The 16,062-nt window shown below is 45.3% G+C and overlaps 2 protein-coding genes across 2 annotated transcripts in view; one reads left to right on the top strand and one right to left on the bottom strand.

Moving 5' to 3' along the window:
• Window positions 1-6,265, top strand: part of USP45 (ubiquitin specific peptidase 45) — a 76,698-nt gene extending 70,433 nt beyond the window's left edge. The window contains 1 exon segment of the mRNA XM_061623420.1: window positions 956-6,265. Coding sequence (XP_061479404.1) covers window positions 956-1,086 — 131 coding nt within the window. The 3' untranslated portion in view covers window positions 1,087-6,265.
• Window positions 5,304-6,298, bottom strand: LOC133383199 (uncharacterized). Its single transcript, XM_061623426.1, has 2 exons — window positions 6,056-6,298; window positions 5,304-5,725 (listed from the first exon to the last, which is right to left on the bottom strand). The coding sequence occupies exons 1-2, from the start codon at window positions 6,292-6,294 to the stop codon at window positions 5,320-5,322; spliced, it is 645 nt and encodes a 214-aa protein (XP_061479410.1). The 5' UTR covers window positions 6,295-6,298; the 3' UTR covers window positions 5,304-5,319.
• Between the last annotated feature and the right edge of the window lie 9,764 nt (window positions 6,299-16,062).

The raw sequence follows: 16,062 nt of genomic DNA, 5'->3' as shown, positions 1-16,062 counted from the left end.
TGAGAAAAGAGTGCTGGACTACATGGGCCTTTGGCCTGATCCAGCAGGGCTCTTCTTATATTATGTTCTTATGTTAGTCACTGCTGAAAACGTATGTCTTTCACATTGCATGTGATATGCCATTAAACATTGTTCAGGACTCTGTGTATTATGCATGACTAATAGATTGTTTTGTAAATGCAGAATCTGGTGTAGACTCTAAATCAGATTCTGCATTTGCAAAATCAATCCCATAAACTGTAGATACGAGCATCGTAAGAGGCAAAGTTTTGTTTTTTAAAAAACTAAAGGTGTACCCTGTATAGTGGCAGAGAAGTGCCTGTAACCTGGACAAGTTTTTGGTGAAATCTCAGAGGTTAGAGAGGGGGAGAAATTCACAGCTCATGTAGTGGGGTATTTGGTATACTTTTGTCCATCTGTTCTCTCCCTCCTGGCTATTGTGTTCCATCCCAAGCATAGAGCAGCAAATGTATCCAACAAAATGGGTTTGTTTTTCAAGGCACCCTTCAGTTCTTTTTACAGCACACTAGTTTCCTTTAATATGCAAGTTGGAATCACTGCCGTATGCAGCTTTCCTGATTTGCAGTGTGCAATTTTCCTAGTTTGTCAGGACAAAGAACCTTAAAAGAAAGTGTAAATGACTTTTATACAATAGTATATCTGCTTCTGAATCCTAATCGTTGTTGGCTTGTACATACTGAGTGGTAGTCAACTAAAAAGTTGTACTAGCGCAAGGGAGTTCCCCCCTCCTTCTCCCGCATGGACCCCACACTATCCTCAAATCTGCTCTGGTAGTTTGAGAGAACTCCTAGAACGGACGTGGGAAGAGGGCAGATTGTTCTTTTGCAGGAGAAATCCTTGCTCTGATAGAACTATCTGCTCAGTGCTATGTTGGACTACAACCCATTGCGCTATGATTGTAATTAATAACTGTGGGGTTTTTTTTGCATTGCAGGTTTAAAAGAATCTGTAGGAACAACTGTAGGACAGTGGGTATATGTAAGTGATACTCATGTACAAGCAGTACAAGAATCAAGAGTATTAAATTCACAAGCTTACTTGCTTTTCTATGAAAGAATACTGTAGTTACAATCTATATTGAAAGCCTAAATAACTTATTTTCATGTTTTCGGATGCAGCAGATTACTGAACATGTAAATGTTGTGCCTTTATCTGTTCTCTAGTATAACATTTTACCATGATTTTTTACTCTAAAAACCACGTCTTGTATTCAGAGAAGTCTGCACAGAGCACCTTGATGCACACACAGGCAAGGTGGCGAACTTCGCTGTTTGGCAGCCTCCCATCATACCACAGAGGATGTTGCTTCAGAAGGGCCCTGACCTTTGGGTGCTTTTGTGAGGGGCATGTGGAGTTGCCACCAGAATGAAGGAAATGAAAATTCCTTCATTTTTAAGTGGAAACAACTTCATGTTTCTCTGAATCTAAGCCCACATTTTCATTATACAAGTCCCAGAAATTCATTTGAAATAATGCACTCAAACTGAATACTGAAATTTCAATGTGGATCAGCAAAATCAACTCTTTTTACAAAAATATTAATTGCAGAAATGATTTTTGTACGACTGAGTAATACCTGGATTTTCCTTGATACAGAAGTATGGTTGCATTCAATGGCTGCAACTCTCTGAAAAACCTCTACAGAGGATGGAATGTACAGCAGGGGTTTGTTATCCCATCACCTTGCTTTTGGGTTTTCCTCCTCCCACTGCAGCCTGACCTAACACAGCCACCACTAGTAAAGCTCCCTCCTCTGGACAAGGTTTTTTGGGGTACAGGAGGAAGTGGGAGAGAGAGAAGCTGCACAAGCCGCCTTATTTATTTATTTGATTTATTAGTCGCTCATCTGGTTGGTACCCAGCCACTCTGAGCGACATACAAAGCAAAAACATATAAAACATCAAGAACATCAAAAACTCAGCAATAAAATTAAACAATAACAGAAACAACTCAGTTACAATAAGGCTTCTCGTCTGTATAGTCCAAAAAGTGCGCCTTCAGATGGAAACTCCTGATGTAAGTCTTCCCACCCCAGCACAAGACCGGTGTGGGTGATAGTCCATTTGCAAGACCGAAAAATGACACCCCCTCTTGATCTCAGCATCCAGCGTCCAGTACTTTCAGCAGAGAGTGGGACGCGGCAAACAGATCCCTTGAAGTCACAACTAACAGGGAGGTTTTCTTCAGAGAAGCCAAAAATGAAGGCACTAGGATGTAAGCATGGCCGATATCAAGGCGAAGCAGAGAGAAGTCGGATGATAAAATAGTGGCGGCTGCAGGTGCACTCCCCCGCCCTCAGCAGTCACTGAAAAATCATCGCAACAGCACAGCATCTCCCAGGGACAGGCCGCGGCGCCAGGCCCGATGAAAGGCTGCAGCCCCAGCCCAGCTGCTGCCTGGCTCAATGCCCCCATTCGCGAAGGCAGCAGGAGCGGCAGTGGCGGCCTGGCAGAGATGTAAGCACCAAGCTGAGTCCCGGGCCATACCGACAGCTGGTGTCCCAGTCAGGTACGAGGGAGACGGCATAAAGAGGGGGGAGGCTGCCCCGTATTTCCAATATGTTGTAGCCTCTGGCAAGGGGAAAAAATGTAGAAAATTACCCCATAAAAGCCGTCAATGATAGAGCTCCCTCGTCTGTAGTTGTTGCACCTCCCTTCTGCTTATCCAACCATTTGATTCACCTGTACTGTTCACTGCCTCATAATCATAGTTGAATATTGGCACTTGAATTTTCTTGAAAAATATTGCTGTAGATTAAGTTGCAAGCTCACAAATGAGCCAGTTTGTATGTTCAAAAAGGCACAGTTCTTCCAAAACTGATTCATGTCCAAACGTACATGGGGTTTTCTATGTGGAAAGTTGAGCGAGGGAGTAAAGTAGAATAGAACCTGCTATCTTATGTACTCTTCCCACATTTAGGGAGTGCTTGGCATCGGAATGTATTGAGATATGCACCATGCAAATATCAGATATGCAAGTATGCTAGTTTACTTTGCATCCAATATTTTAGGGCAATGACTAGATACTTCTAATAGTTACACATTTCCTAGTTTCTCTGATTTACACAATATATGTTACCTACTGTAGCTGACTGCTTTTATATTAAAAATAGGAGCTGGTGAATTATAATTGCTGCCTCTTACAAAGGATCAGGTCTGTTTTCATTGCTATTCTCAATATATGCATTTATGCATACTTTCTGTAGTACATAGAACAGTGAATATAGTACATAGAACAGTACATAGAACATTGTGCTCCCTGTGTACAATGTGGCTTTTGACTTCTTCCTTTTTTTACCTCTGTGATTAAACTGCTTTTAAGACTTGGAGGATTTCTGAGAAACATTATTTTCTGTATGAGATGCTGTTATTGAGGTTCAGGATCAAAGGCCCTCCTCCAGGTGCCTACTCCGAGGGAAGCTCGGAGAATGGTAGCAAGCGAGAGGGCCTTCTCAGTGGTGGCCCCCAAATTATGGAATGATCTTTTTGATGAGGTGCGCCTGGCGTCAACACTGTTATCTTTTCGGCGCCAGGTCAAGACTTTCCTCTTCTCCCAGGCATTTTAGCATGTGTTCTATATTGTTTTAAATTTTTAAATTGTGTTTTAAATTGTTTTTTAAAAGATGTATTTTAAATTGCATTTGGTTTTAGTTATTGTAAACCGCCCAGAGAGCTTCGGCTATGGGGCGGTATACAAGTTTAATAAATAAATAAAGGCTCCTCTTTGCACTGAAGCCCTTATATTCAAAAATACTCTTTAAATTATAGCCATTGGGTTGCATCCATTGGTGTCACTCATATTGACAGTAAGGCTTCCATCAGTGGAATGGAGAGGGAAGCATTATTGGGTTGTGGGATCTTCCAGAGCAGATTCAAAGAGGGTAATGGGCTACAGAAGGGAGAAGCAATCACTGAAAATGACTTTCCTCCCTGTTCTAATGATGGAAGTCTTGCCTTTAGCAGAACAACACTGTTTGTAAACAGCAACAAAGGAGTGTGCCATGGTTTATATCCAATAATCTGTATAAAAGGAGTATGGTGAGCATGCCATGCACAAATGAATCCATGGGTAGATTTTGGCACAACACATTTGGAACTTCTTCCTGCTAGCCCCATAACTGATGATGCATCATAATCCCAGCACTGGAGAGAGAACTATCAAGAGCTGTTATGACCTGCAGTAATCCATCCTGTTCCACATTTAATCTGAGAATCTGAAGTAAATCAAAGTAATCAGTTTCAGTAACTGGTCATTTGCACATTACATATGTATTTCAGCAGGTCCATTCGTCACAAATGTACATTAGAGCAATGTAACTTACTCAATTGTACATTTCATGTACAGTGATAGTACTAATTTATTTAGGATGTCCCATGCCAGCACTTTAGGGATAGGACACCAAGATTCCTGTGCATAGCCAGATTTCTTATCCATTCCAAATACACACACAAATTATTTTCCCCAAATTATAGAGTAAAAAATTCACACAATCCAAACAAAATTAAATCCTGTCAATTTTAAAGAGAGAGTTAACTATTTAAAATTCCTGCATTGAATCCTATGTGGGTTTTAAATATGCTTCACTTTGGCTGCATCATGATAGCAAAAGGACACTATATATTTCGTTTCTCTACTTGTACTACAAAAGCCTAGTGAGCTTACTATTACTCCTTGAGCTATCATAGTTGTGCATTTTCCTGTAATTTTTGAAAAAGTATCTTTATTGCCAGTCTCCTTGTACTACAGGTTTCCCACCTCTCTCCTTTATGTTCATCCCTGGTATTAGAATTCAGTCCACCAACACCATACATACTATAACCATCATTCTTTTCATGAAAGGGTCATCTTTTTTCAGTCTCATCCTCCTTACTTTTTTCAGATTCTACCTTTTCAGTATTTTTAGATGACTCCCGACCTCTTTTCTTTGTAACGTGCCCACGTTAGTGTCAGAGCTTGGAAGATTACTTTTAAAAAGTAATAAATTACAGTTACAATTACTTGGCCCAAAAAAGTAGTAATTACCGTTACAATTACAATTGCTCTGAAAGTAACTGATTACTTTACTTTTTCTCAAAAGTAATCACTACAATTACATTTCAGTTGCGTTTTTTAAAAAACTCCTACAAGGTGCTGGCCTTGGCTGCTGCACATCTAAGAAGCCTAAAACAATATTAAAAATAAACACACACACACGGGGTAGTAGAATACAAAAATTTATCCATAAGATTAACATAATGGCGTAACAGAATCTCACATCCCCCCAAGCAATGAAGATATCCCAACTCTTGAAATCAAATTTTACACTTGAAATACTTTTATAATATGTTTGTTATGTCTCAAAAGAACAAGATGCTCAAAGAGCATGTCAGACAAGGAATGTCTTTGTACAGTCATTACGTTGCCACCAGTACTGAACAGGCGTTCTACTGCGGCGCTTGAAGGCATGCCTGTGTTGTGCTGCAAAAAACACCACAGCACACGTGGAAAGCCATGGAGTGATGACACTTCCCTGCTGGGAGACCTCAGATACCTCACCAGTTCCTCCTCAGCAGTGTCCACTGCTGACTTCTTGCCCTGGGGCAGAAAGTTAAAGAAGACATCTTCTAAGTCATCTCCTTCCTGGTCTTTATCTGAAGACTGATCACTGTCCTCATTAAGTACAGCCATCTTTATTTCAGCTTTCAACAAGGCTTCCATTGTGTATCTAAGAAAGAGAGAGGATATGTTAACACATATATGTTAGGAAACCATCATCTGCTCTTCATTTCCTGATGCTTGTCATGTCCCCTGGTTCAGGGTCCAGCCTGAGCCTGTGGATGATGACATGGAAGGTAGGAAGGTGACCAAGTCACCACACTCATGGGGCAGCACAGCAGACCCTTAAGGATTACCTGCAGCAACCCAAGGTTGTGATGAGGAGCCCCAGGAAGAAAAGGCCCAGCCCCTGCTTACCACCTTAAGCCCTCTGATCCCTCCCTTGAGACAGCATTTCCCTTGGAGTAATCCACCCAAAGGGCTTCCCTAATGTTCTTACTTGTTGGTATGGGTGGTGGCCTGACACGATTCCAGCCAATCTAGTTTGAAGCGAGGGTGTAGGCAGGCTGCCAGAAGAAGCCTCTTGTCCTCCCAGATTGCTGCAAACCGCTTTCTTAGGGCTTCGCGCACACCTCTCAGCAGCTGAAAACAGTATGTGTACCTCTCAGGTTTGTTTTCCAGTCCTTCTAACTTGCGGTCCAGATTGCAGAGCGTTGGTAGCAAATACCCCATGAACATGCCGTTCTCCCATTGCAGGATATCTAGGGACTGGGCTAGTGGCTCCATAATCTCTGTGTATTCCTGTACCACTTCAATCTCAGCAGCTGTGATCCTGGACAAGGAGCAGCGGTCCATTATGGCATGCATTTTTAGTGGCACAGTTGACAGGAGCTCATGTAGTTGCTTCAACGCATCAAAGGTGGAATTCCACCTGGTCTTATTCGGTACCTTCAGATACACACCACATTGCGCACAGATATACTCAGCAATCTGGGCTGACTGGTTCTGCTTGGACCACAACTTGCTGCACTTTCCCATCAAGGAACGAAACTGTTTCTTGAAAGGACCAAGAAGACTACTTTTGGAGGAGTCAGAAAGCATGGCCTCTATGTCTTGTGTTGCCACAAGGTTGAGGGTGTGGCTAGCACATCTCTGGTGTGGTGGTAAAACAAAATCCTCTCCTGAGTCTGCAGCTTCTTCCTCTGCCTCAGGTCCTGTGTCCAGGATCTCACAGATAGGCACAAACTCCACCTCAGCCTCCTCCTCCTCCTCCTGGTTATCACCATCATCGTCACTGGTGCCTGCAGCTTCCACTGGTTCTTTGGCCATGAAAACTCTGAACGCTTTCACAAAGTTGGAGCCATTGTCTGTAGTAGTGCACATAACTTTGTTGTGGATCCTGTACTGCACATGTACATCATGCAGTGCTTTTGAAAGGACATCGTATGTATGGCGCCCCTTCAGACGCTTACAAGCCAAGGCCCCGACCTCACGTTTCAGGGTAGTTGGGTTGATCCAGTGGGCTGTTACCCCAAAGTAACTCTTCTTGCCATTGGTCCAACAATCTGCAGTGGTTGCTATATATGCCACAGCACCCATTCGGTTTGCAAGAGTTTCTCTCATGTGGCATGCTCTCTTCTCAATTCTGTCTCTCAGAGTCTTGGCACATATGATGGTGAGATCTTTGGGGAGTCCAATGCGAACCAGATTAATGAATGATGGTTTGTCCACAGTCTGAAGTGGTAATGTCTCCTCTACAATGAAATCAATGATTCTCCTGTCGAGATTGCTCTGGGTGACAGGCTCCCTGCCAGATCCCCACCTCTCAAGGGTTGTCTGCTGCTGCTTCAGCATTTTGGGAGGAGGGGTGTCATGCATTGGTTCAGGAAGGCCACGTCTCCTTGCCTTTATTGCTTCTTCAATTGCTCTCAGCTTCTCAGGGTGTGCCCTCTGAGGAAGAAGAACAAAGCATGAATCCAATAAAAAATGGAAGAGGAACTTCACAATTTAAACATAAATAGACAATGGACACTCTTTGAGGACCAGCATGACAAAGGCTTACCTCAAAATGTTTCTTCACATTGGATGAGGAGGAAACAGCTGATCTCAGATTTTTGATCCTTGGAAGGCAGTAATTGCATCGTACAACAACATTTTTCCCACTCTGGCTCACAAATGTACAAGCTTTCTCAAAGCCAAACCATGGTACTTGCTGTTCTGCAGATGTGGCTGTGGGCAACTGACACTGATTCATGCCCTCCTCCTCCTCATGCACAGGGCCTCCTTTCTGAACCTCACTTTCTAGTTTTGCCTCCTCAGGATCAACAAGCTGTGACTCAAGTGGCCGCACTAACTGACTGCTGCTCTCAGCAGCAAAACCTGCAACAGGCGTCTCTGTAATAAACAAGAGATAATGCTCCTATATGGGTGAACTTCAGCTGTGATGTGCCCCCATCTCTTCCCCATGCTGCAAGATGCCCCAGTCAGAGTGGAAGTAAGCAGGTCGATAGCACAATTAAAAGAGATCCTATTTGCATCATTTTTGCTCACTGAATAACCCTGCCTGGGCCAGTCTAACCTACTATCTCACAGGGTTGTTGTGAGAACAAAATGAGACTAGGGTTCAAATCCCCACATAGCCATGAAGCTCACTGGGTGACCTTGGGCCAGTCACTGCCTCTCAGCCTCATGAAAATCCTATTCATAGGGTCACCATAAGTTGGAATCAACTTGAAGGCGGTACATATATTTTTTATTTTGAATATGATGATTATGATAATAAATATGCAGCATTTCAAATTAATTCTGTATGAGAAGCATTCCATGCCAAGCTTGGAAAACCAAGGATGAGGTATAAAATGTAGACAAAAATACTTTTGACAAAATGCCGTTTATCTTTTATATCTATATCTATATCTATATCTATAATTAGCAATACAGCTGAATGATGTATGTAAAGTATTTTTTCTTTCCCTTTTCTTTTTTATTAATATTTTAGTACTACTGCTAAAGTTCTGATGAAAGAATAAAGCATTCATTAGCCAAATTCAAATGATTAGAACACATCACATAAATTCCACTGAAGTTGGAGTTTTTGCCATAGAAAATGAAAAAAACATATAACCTATGATAGCCCAATAGACAATCAGAACTAATATAAAACCCTATTGCTTCTCATTTGCAAATCTTGCAAGATCTAAGGTAACTCTAGATCATGTGAGTTCAGGTGATGCATGTTATGTACATTTGTATAGATATTAGCGGAGATTGTCAACAGTCTCTCTCTGGGACTGGGAATCTCTCTCTTTCTCACAGAACATGAGTTTGAGAGCTGGGGGACTGAGAGGAGGAGCTGCAAGGACCCTACTTCTCACCTCATCTCTGCCAAGAACAAAAAAATCAGCCTTAAGCCATTTATTATACGCCTAATGATTTTTTATTTTTATTATTATTATTACTGAGACAGTTTTTGTCCCACATACAATTCAGTCTTCTGATTAAACAGGACAAAAATACAAATAAAAAGAAAGATGGAGTTCAAATAAATATACAATAAAAAGCTAGCCGGCATTTTAAAAGGCAGGAGTGCTCTGTCTGGATAAATACAGCACACAAGTATGCATGGGAACAAGGGGGAGAGTTCAAAAAGGGGGGGAAGGAAGAGAAGTAGGCCGAAGTTTCGGAAGTGCCTTGTGATTGATGGAGGGGGCGGCAGAGGCAAGGAGAGGCAGTGGGGGGGCAGAGCGGTGCTGCGGGGGGGCAGAACGGTGCCGCGGGGGGGCACACACACACACACAAATCATCGTCACTCACCTCCACAGCTCTTCGCCATTCTGCTGCTGCCTTCTCCGTTGTCCTTGCCCTGGCTTTTTCCTCCGGCATCCATTTTTTCCTCTCAGACGCTAGCAGGCCCTGCCTATTCACCTCTTCCCTCGTGCATCGTAACACAGATCAGAAGGGAAGAGAGAGAGTGTGCAGAGGTCCAATCAGTGTGAGGCACATGTCTTGTGTTAACCAATCTCAGCCAGGAGCTGTCTTCCCCTTGTTTCCGCCCCCAAGTAACGTGCAACCTAACGTGGAAATGTTAAAGTTGCAGCTGAAAAGTAGGGAAATTACTAGTCATTCCGTTACTTGCCAAATGTAATGGAATTACCCACTCGTTATTTAAAATTGTAACGAATTACAAGTAACTCGTTAAAAATAACGAGTTACTTCCAAGCTCTGGTTAGTGTGGTTCAAACTAAAGGCCTTCCTCTGTGACTGTAAAACACCTTCTAAGTTAAGCAGGAACCTTGGGAGGGAAACCGGTATGGAAACTGAACAGTACAAGCAGCACCATCTTCTGGCTTAATCTTGAAACTGCACACCTTAAAACCTCATTTTATTGGAACTGAAACTACAAAAGTATTCGGGCAGTACTTCATAAAATAGGAGTATTAGCATAGCAATTGTTGCCCAGAATGTGTTATGTATAAGTACTCTGAAAACTTGGTTTTCCTATTGGGAAGGATAGGGAGGTAAAAATAAGTACATATTTTATATTCTATTGACACATGAAAGACAAACTATGGAACTTTGTGAGGCACATGATACTTAAAATATTTAGAACGCACTTAAGAACAGATTTCCTATTCCATTTCAGGACTCATAAATTTGATTATATTAAAATAATATGTAGGCAGATAATTTATAAAAGATTGCAGAAGATAATTGCTCTTTATGTAATGACAAGCAGAGTAACGCAAACTGAATTTGTATGTGCAATAAATGAACTATTACTGTGTACTATGTATAAAATGTAGAGAATGTTCAACAGGAATGTGTATTTAATTGAGACAAAATGTGAAAATGTCTGCTAAATGTATTCTATTGGGATATTTTGATTTTCAAAATAAAATGTCAAGTCAGGGCAAGTGTTCAGGAAAATGTTTAGTTTATATTTATTTGAGGGAGTGATAAACATTTAATTGAAATCCAGTGTTAAAATCTAATTTCTGAATTGTTCCTTCTCCAGCCTAGCTTCATTATTGTCCAGTTCAGAGCGAAAACCACCAGTCGGAGACGAGGGTGCAATCAATTCTTGTTTTATTAAAGTAATGGATACATCAAAGGCTGTGCGCCTCATAGAAACCCCTATGCTAACTCACTGCAGTCCCTAACTGCACTCTAGACATTCTCTGCAACTTGTGAAGAAAGTTGACTCAGCGCCCACTTCCGGGCGCGGTAGCCTCAAATAGGAGGTCTTGGGGCGTAACCTCTCACTCCATCGCACCCTCCCCCTTCTGCCCGGTCCACTTCTCCCGATGTGAGTATGGTGAGGGGGAGCGAACCTCCAAAGGCTCATCGGAAAGCGCAGGTTCCTGATTGGCAGGTGGGAGAACAGAGGGCAGGGAAGCGTCGGCCATTTCTAAGATACTGCTCGGTGAAGGAGTGTCTGCTCTTTCAGGAGCATCCCCCAACAGTCCCGTGGGAGTGCTGGGGAGCTGAGCGCTGTGCCATTGAGGGGCAGGACCAGCCATGGGAACTGGTGGGGCGGGCGACTCACTCTCTTCCCTATGGTCGGGGTTAGACTCAACAACAGCTGGATCGTCCATGCTCCTTAACGGCACCCTGGGCTCAACATCATCCCCCCCTCCAGGTATCCCCTCCCCCCAACCCCTCGGTCGGGGCTTCTCTGGATAAGCCTCATGGAAGTCTCTCATCAACTCTGGTACATGCACGTCCTCCACTGACTCCCATGAACGTTCAGTCTGATCATACCCTTTCCAATGAATCAGATATTGGAGGCTCCGTCTGCGCTTCTGTGAGTCCAGTATCTGTTCTACCTCGTATTCCTCCTCTCCATTGACTATGAGAGGAGGGGCCGGCTCCGACTGGCCAGTGAGGGTCGGGGGAAACGTCCAGCGTCAACAGCACCCATGGAACACTGGATGCATCTTGAAAGTGGGGGTAACTTGAGTCTATAAGCCACTGGGTTGATTGGTGCTTCCACCTCGAACGGACCCACTCTCCGGTCTTGTAACTTCCGACAACAGCAGGCCATGGGCAAGTAGCGCGTGGACAACCACACCTTGTCTCCCACCTCGATGGTGGGACCCTCTTGCCAATGCTGGTCTGCAGCTTGCTTATAAGCTGCCTTGGCACTCTCCAACTGCTCTTTTAGCAACTGCTGCATGGCTTGAAGTTCCTGCATAAATTCCTCAGCTGCTGGGACAGAGAGACTGTGTTGGGGGTTCGGAAAAGCTCTAGGATGATATCCTAGGTTAGCAAAGAAAGGGGTCTGTTGCGTGTGCGAATGCACTGCATTATTATAGGCAAATTCAGCTAGAGGCAAATAGGACATCCAATTATCTTGCTGTTACCCCATGTAGCACCGTAAATACTGCTCCAAAACAGTGTTCACCCTTTCCGACTGCCCATCTCTTTGGGGGTGATGCGCGGACGACGGTCTTAGTTCACTTTGTAACAAATGCCACAAAGCTTGCCAGAAACGGGCTGTAAATTGGGTTCCTTGGTCCGAGACCAAGCTGTCTGGCAGGCCATGCAACCAGTATATCTGTTGTTCATACAATTTGGCGGTGTCTTGAGCATTCGGGAGCCTGGAACATGGAATGAAGTGTGCCATTTTCGTGAAGGTATCCACCACTACAAGAATGGTGGTTTTCCCTTGAGAGGAAGGGAGATCTGTAATAAAATCCATCGTGACCATTCGCCAGGGTCCCTGTGGAGTAGGGAGGGGTTCCAACAGCCCCGGCGGTCGTCCAGTGGCATGTTTAGCTCTCATGCAAATGGGACAGGATCTCACATAGTGCTCCACGTCTTTCTTCACCTTAGGCCACCAGAATTCCCTGGTTGCAGATTGCATAGTCTTAAATACTCCAAAATGTCCTGCCACGGGGGAGTCATAGCACTGATGCAGTACTTGGGCTCTCAAGTCCCCTGGAGGCACGTAGATGGCTTCTTTATGGTACAGCATGTCTCCCAAGTATACTCATCTGGTACTACTTCAGGCTGTGTAGCTAAGGCAGTTAATCTCGCCTTGACGAACGGGTCTTGCTTTTGAGCCTTGCGCAAGTCCCTCTCCCACGAGTTTTGGCATGCCCCCATTATGACCTTCTTGGGGGGGATAATGCACTGCAGTGGCCTCGGGGTGGGGTTTCCCAGGTACTCCGGTTTGCGAGAGAGGGCGTCGGCCCTCTTATTCTGAGCTTGAGGAACATAGTGGATTTTTAAATGGAAGCGATGCGAAGAACTGGGCCCATCGTACTTGCCTCTGGTTGAGTTTCCGTGCGGTGTGAAGGCTTTCCAGGTTGCAATGGTCTGTGTGCACCTCAGTCTCGTGCTGCGCCCCGTCCAGATGGTGTCACCAGGCCTCAAAGGCATCTCTGATGGCCAACAGCTCCTTTTCCCACACAGTGTAATTTTGCTCAGCATCGGTTAACTTCCGTGAGAAATAACCACAGGGTCTCAGCCCTCCGCCTCTTGGCGCTGGTTGTAAAAGGACTCCCCTGATGGCTACGTCCGACACATCCAACTCCAGCACAAAAGGGAGCGTGGGGTCCACATGTTGCAGGATGGGCTCCGACGCAAACCTCTGCTTAAGTCTTTCAAAGGATTCCTGAGCATCTTCCGTCCACTGGAAAGGTCCTGCGCCTTTTAGGCAGTCAGTGAGAGGCGCCGTCTCCTTCGAGTATTTGGCTATGAAACTGGTAATAATTTGCAAACCCCAAAAAGCGTTGCAAGTCCTTTTTTGTCTTAGGGGGTTGCCAAGTGAGAACACAATGGACCTTCTTGGGGTCCATCTCCACCCCCTCTGGGGAAATGCGATACCCTAGGAAGTCTATGTTGGTTAGATCGAACCCACGTTTCTCCAACTTTGCATAAAGGTGGTGCAATCGCAGCTTCTGCAGCACTGCACGCACATGGACTTCGTGTTCCTCCTGAGAGTCCAAGTGTATCAGGATATCATCCAGATAAACCACCATGAACTGGTCCACAAAGTCCCTAAAAATGTCATTCATAAAATTCTGGAAGACTCCAGCCCCCCCCGACAATCCGCAGGGCATCACTAGGTGCTCATACTGACCATAGCGGGTCTTGAATGCGGTCTTCCACTCATCCCCTTCCTTTATCCGCACCAAATTATAAGCCCCCCTCAAGTCCAATTTTGTAAAGACTGGCAGATTGCAACCGCTCCAGCAGCATCCTGATGAGAGGCAAGGGATAACTATTAGGGATCATGATTTGATTGAGGGCTCTATAATCATTACACGGATGTAACTCACCCCCTTTCTTCTTGACGAACAACAGCGGCGCCCCAGCCGGGGACTGTGAGGGATGGATGAAGTCTTTCCTCAGATTAGTGTCTAGGAACTCCCTCACCAACTCCTGCTCTGACAGGGAGTAAATCCTACCAGCGGGGATGCACGCCCCCGGCAACAGGTTGATGGCACAGTCATAAGGCCAGTGAGGGGGTAGATGCTCTGCTTCCTTGTCTAATACATCCCGGAACTCCTCATACTTAGCGGGTAAGGGTATTCCCGCTTGGGCAGGCACTCCTGCCAGCAACTCTGGTTCCTCTGAGGGCAGGGTAGGCACTTCCGCCAGCAACTCTGGATCTTCCAAGGGCTGGCAATGTTGATGGCAGTATTTGGAGGTAAAGACCACCACTGCTTCATCCCAGAAAATTGTGGGGTTGTGTTGAACCAGCCATGGCATTCCCAGGACCACCAGAAAACAAGGTAAGGACGCCACGTAGAACGACAGTCCTTCCCGATGCCCTGGGACTTCCACCTCCAACCCCTCTGTTGCCTTGGTCACCCTGCCGGCCTTCAGGGGCCGGTCATCTATGGTCTCCACTGCCAGTGGCTGCTCCAGTCCTTGGGTAGGGATGGCATGCTTTCGCACCAAATCAAGCTCCATGAAACAGGAGGATGCTCCACTGTCAATCATCGCCTTGGCCTGGAAACTCTGCCCTGAGGGCAGGGTGACTTGGATAGGCAACAGTACAGTTCCCTGGGATGGGAGGCATTGTTGTTGAGGCCTATGGTCTTCTCTGTCCCCCAACTCTACGGCCTCTACGAGAGCTGGGATGTGTAGTTTCCCAGCGGCTGGGTCTTCCCGGCCTTGGCTGGGCACCCTCGGGCCAGTGGCCTAATTTTCCGCAGTACAGACAGGCTCCTTCTCTCCTGCGCTTCTCCCTCCGGTTAAGCGCAGCCTAGCCCCCCCAATCTGCATGGGCTCTTCCCCCGAGGGTACCGGGGCTCCCACACTGGGCGGAGGGCACACACTTGAAAGGGGAGTAGGTGCCTGAGCGCGAGGGGTCTCTGTGACGTCCTTCCCCAGCACCACCAGTGAAGCTCTCACTTGTGGCTACCAGCAGACAGGAACGTCAGGTTTTCTTCTTACCCTTTACAGCTCTAGCACAGATTTCAACAAATCTCCCTGCTAGGCCTTACTACCCCACACTCTGTATCTCTTATAACCTTTAGACTGTACCTAGTCTCTGCCTGGCTATCTCGATACCTTGTGTCTATGGGTATAGGTAATTTCCAAACCCCCCTGCAGCCTCTTGCACTGAAGCATACACCCTGGGTTTCTCTGTGGGACTGGATACTTTCCTCCGATCCGCTGCTGCCACCATTCGATACAACTGTTCAGCCTTGGTTACTTGCTATCCCCCCTGGTATGTGTTTCCCAGCTGAAGGAATCAGGCTTATGTTTAACCAAGAAATATATTTATTAAGAATTAGAAATAACAAGATTACTTAAGGAATGTTTCACAAGCGTATGGTTTCATCTATATTCTGTTCTGTACTTGACTTCTTACTAATTGCCTCAGAACTCCGACTCACTCTCAACAACACCAAACACCATCCACCTCCTCAATTCACCACCCAATTTACCTCTCAACACCACCTCACTTTACCATCTAAACACCACCCAGATTCAACTGTCATTCTTCCATTTATACTCCCAGCCATTAAAACACTCAGCCAATCATCCAGTATTCTACTGCTCATGTACACCCCCTTCTCTTTCAGTCGGGCAGTATATAAGCTTAATAATTAATAAAAGCTTAATGTCTTCTATATAAACAGCACTTACCATATTTACATTATAAGCAGGAACATCACAGTCTCCATCCGCTGCTCTAACTTCCTCCCTTCGAGACGGCTATCAATTTGCATACACAGCTGGATCAGTCCCTTCAGGGTGTCTGGGGGCGTGGAGCGTGCCAGTTCGTCCAAAATGTCTGAACTAAGGCTGTTCCTGTAGAAATACATCAAGGCCGGGTCATTGTAATCCGCTTCCTGGGACAAGTCACGAAAGGCGTTGGTGTACGCCCCCACTGTGCCCCTTCCCTGCTTCACGGTTCCCAGTTGGCGGGCCACTGTCTCCTTTCTCTGCGGGTGACGGAACATCTCGGACATCACATTCTTAAAGGCATCAAACTGTCCCAGTACCAGGTCATTATGAATCAAGAACGGGGTGGCCCACTTCACG

This window comes from Rhineura floridana, chromosome 4 (assembly GCF_030035675.1).
Source record: "Rhineura floridana isolate rRhiFlo1 chromosome 4, rRhiFlo1.hap2, whole genome shotgun sequence".
NCBI classification, from domain to species: domain Eukaryota; kingdom Metazoa; phylum Chordata; class Lepidosauria; order Squamata; family Rhineuridae; genus Rhineura; species Rhineura floridana.
This window is presented reverse-complemented; position numbering and strand designations above follow the sequence as displayed.